This window comes from Pinus tabuliformis, chromosome 5_2 (genome assembly GCF_031772625.1).
Source record: "Pinus tabuliformis cultivar Carrire ecotype Pingquan chromosome 5_2, CPIR1, whole genome shotgun sequence".
In the NCBI taxonomy this organism is placed as follows: Eukaryota; Viridiplantae; Streptophyta; class Pinopsida; order Pinales; family Pinaceae; genus Pinus; species Pinus tabuliformis.
The window spans coordinates 499,165,441-499,169,725 of NC_142306.1; the positions used below are offsets into that span (position 1 = coordinate 499,165,441).

The 4,285-nt window shown below is 29.0% G+C and overlaps 1 protein-coding gene across 1 annotated transcript; it reads right to left on the minus strand.

The window, feature by feature from the left end:
- Positions 1–1,244: 1,244 nt before the first annotated feature.
- On the minus strand, positions 1,245–2,492 carry LOC149159886 (auxin-responsive protein SAUR78-like). The gene has a single exon (XM_089433573.1). The coding sequence runs from the start codon at positions 2,140–2,142 to the stop codon at positions 1,678–1,680; it is 465 nt and encodes a 154-aa protein (XP_089289699.1). The 5' UTR covers positions 2,143–2,492; the 3' UTR covers positions 1,245–1,677.
- Positions 2,493–4,285: the final 1,793 nt, after the last annotated feature.

Below are 4,285 nucleotides of genomic sequence, written 5' to 3' on the forward strand. Positions count from 1 at the left end.
GACCTAGTAAGGTTTTGGAGGAGCGAGTCTGCCTAGAGAAGAATTGCAAACAGAAGGTACAACCTCAAAACCCAAGTCAAGGCTAGCCCCTGACGATCTAGGGTTGGACCCACAAGGATATATATATATATATGGGGTTGGGTTTTATAAAGAAATTTTAATTTTAATTTTATATGAACTTGTGATATAATACAAAATTGGTCGCGAATTTTTTTGGATGGATTTCGAATTTGGATAAAGAACAAGATTTTGCCTTTTTGTTGGGTTATTAAATGCCTACCATCCATCTTTAATTATTGATAATTAAGTCTTATTCTAAAATAGTAATATCTATTGGTTAAAATATTCCATAAATAATGCGTAAAGTTAAATCTCCATCATCCACTTATTAATTATTATAACTAAATTAAAAAATTTAAAACTTTATTCCAAATAAAAATAAGAATTTTTTAAAATTATAAATAAATTAAATTAAAACTTTAAAAACCTTATGCAAGATAAATATAAAAACAAATTAAATTGTAAAATTGAGTAATATAATATATAAAATTTAACTAATTTCAAATTCATTTATATATTAAAAATACATTTTAACTGATAAAAAAAAACGAAAATTTGATTTAAATTTTAAAACTAATTTAAATTAAAAAATCAAAATATTTATTAATTAATTAAACTTTAATTTACTTGCAATGTGATTTCTCGACTCTTCCGCTTGTTAAGCAATGCGGAAAATATCTTCACACTGATTGATATATATATATATATATATACCAAATCACAAGTTAGTGTTTTGCAAGCTAACAGAAACTATCTTTACCAAATTTATTTTTATATATGGATAATAAGCATACTTTACCATTATCCTCGGAAAAAGAGAAGACAACCGTATACAGTTCAAAGCTACATGCAAAGAAATATGCGCCTTAAGCTGTTGCTGCTCTGCCAACATGACCATTATCGGTTACAATGAGATTTGGCTGCGATATTATTCTCATAGAAACATTCCCCATTAAAAAATCAAAATATTTATTAATTTAATTAAATTTTAATTTAATTGTAATGTGATTTATCAACAATCTTCTGCTTTTTAATCCAATGTGGAAATAAGTTATTCACTATATTTTCACTCTCATATATATATGTATATATTGACGAGAATTCTAATTTTTAATGTTAACCAAATCACCAGTTAATTTTTGCAAGCGAACTGCAACTGACTTTACCAAATTTATTTTCCTATATAGGTAATAAGCATACTTTACTAGATTTCTTCGGAAAAAATGTGAGAACTACCATTTCCATTTCCAGTTCAAAGCTACATGGCAATTAAGAAATCTGCGCGTTAACCTGCGCTGCCTACATGACCATTATCGGTTACAATGACATTTGGCTGCGAGATTATTCTCACAGAAACATTCGCCCATTTGGTATTTCATTATCTTTATTGGCATTTGTCCTCAAATGGAATACTACTAAAATCATCTGAACATAGTCTGCGATCTGTAAAAGATCAATGCGAGAAAAGTGGAAACAAACATCTATAGGGATCAAAAGCTACATATGGTCCTCAAGCTATTGTTGCCCAGAATATACGATCAGTAATGAGTGTAATCAGATGTTGCTGCCTCTGCCTAAAGGCAACACTAGAGGTGATCCACAACTCCTTGGCCTGCACTAGTTAGAAGTGTAGAATTGGGCCAATTCCTCTAAGCTTAAATCGCTTTGAATGGCCTCTGGATCGGCGTTCTCCAACATCCACACCAAATGCTCGAACATCACTACCTCACAGGCAATCGATAAACCATCCCTAAACCTTTCAGCAATCAGTGCCCTTAACAAAGGATTGTTGAGGTATTCCTCACTTATGAAATATCGCCTCCTACCCTTACCCACATAGACTGCCCTACATCCCTTGGGCACTTCGTGTACTTTGTAAACTTCTGCCGGGACGAGATTCGACCGCCTCTTTTTTGCAAAATCCGTTGAAATAACTTCATCCCCCTCATTAACATGACCATAGAATGGATCACGAAAGGAACTGAGATTACTGTACGAACGATTGGAAGTGAGATTACTGTACGAACGCACCAACTTGGGAAAGCTTTGGCATCTCCTCAGAATGTTCTTGATCTTGCTCATCTTGCTTACCCTGAATCTTGAATGCCTCTGACTATGCAGAAAAGATGCCAAAATTGAAAGTGTAACTCAATTGACAGTCCTTAGAGACAACCCTAAATGAGAACCAACAGGTACCAGAACGAAAATCTACCGGGTGTGCCCCAAGGAATTGCTTGAGGTAGGTATAAATTGATTGTGGCTTGGCTCACTCCATAGAAACTGTTTGGAACTGTGATAAGCTTCTCTGCTATGGATAAACCCTAATAAGCTTCTCTGCTATGGACCAATTTTCCTAAAGAAGTTTGGCACTGTATACTGAGATCATTTACGGTCCACTGAAGGAAGGCTATTAAGGATGAATATAATCTTGAGGGAGCTTACTGAAGGAAGCGAATATACCCATGCCAGCGAAGTGCTAGGTCTGATCTGGACCTAAATTAACTTTCGTCAGAATCTCTCTTTACAATAGAGATGAGTTATTATTGAGATCAAGACAGAATTTACATATTTCATCCGTGGTAAATTGTGCAAACAGTATTCAATTGACCAATGAAATTAAATTTATCAAATTAAAAACATAAAACAAAAAGATACTTTAAATATGTTTAATTTATATTACAATAATATTCTTAAATAAAACTAATAATTAAAATAGGGGCAGTCTAGACTGTTTTTTTTCCCTCAAAATCGTGGAAATTCCGACATATTTTGATAAAATCTAATAGGAATTTGTCTAAGTTTAAGTTATAGTAGTCAAACTTTAATATTTTGGGTTCTCTAGAGGTTTTTCATGGTGCGGAATCCATTTCCACCATCAAAAAAATGATTCAAACATTGCTACTAAAAAAAATTGAAATTTTTTTACGGAGATTCAGACCACTTTTAACCTTCCAAACAATTAGTAGACCTGGACTCCATTAAAATATAAATATATATCAATAACATAAAATAAATAATAAAAATTAATTATTTCACTTTTAAACTATAATAAATATCTTCTACATTTTATATTAGATTATTAATTAAAATATATATTTACGCTAAAACGAACTTTTGTAAAATTGAGCTCTGTATTTCTACAATTCTGCGGAGCCCTCCGAAAGGTTACAAAGCCTATATACCTGATATTTATGTAACAGAAATGAACGGTTAACTCATATTTATGAATTGAGTTAGTGAAAATTATAATTAATATAAAATTATTATATTATTTTAATTGTATTTTTTTTTAATGTATGGTGAGAATTTCAGTTATTTTTGTATTTTTTTAATGTAGGGTAAGAATTTCAGTTATTTTTTAAGATAAGTAGTTTAATTATGAAATAGTTTTTTCTTCAGAATTCATTAAAATTTTGCAATACAATTTTAAGGTTTTTTTGTTATTTAAAATATATTTTTGAATCTATATATTGATTAAGCGGTCTGAAAAATTTTTGGGGCATTAGAATTATGCAAGTTGAACAATTCAAATTTAAATTTTTAAAAATATTTGATAAATTTTGATTAAAAATAACCAGAAAAAATGTGGTGAAATCATTTCATTTATAAATTAGACTAAGCCATATTTATATATTACAATGACCTAATTTCACTTATTAATTATCTCAAATTTGAAATTTTTCTTTATTAATATTAAAATTTTACCTTTCACATAACCATTAAGGTTATTTCTATATTCCTAATAGTATATTGGTATATTGTTAGCTATTTTATAATTAAATAATCAAAACTATTTAATATTAATATTTATATTTATACTAAATTGAAATTAATTGCACGATATTATTTATATTACATTATTTGTAAATTTGCAATTCAAAATCTTAGTACTAAAAAATAAAACGAAACTGAATTACGTTATTAGTAAATTTGTAATTCAAAATGTCCATGTCAAAAAAATAAAATGCAAAAAAGATTACGCTTAAAACCATATATGTTTTCTTCTCGATGTAAAATACAATTTTATAACTTGAATGAAATTAGTTAGTGAGTGTAAATATTAATTGTATATAAGTGAAAGGTATCGACTAAAAGGCCTTTCAAACCAGAGCTAATTAAGTTTATCTCTTTGTTTGAACTCATTTTTTATATTATGATAAAACGTAAAGTAAAATGTTGTCAAATTGTTATCTGTTTTAGGTCTTTTAATTGGTATTTAGTTAAA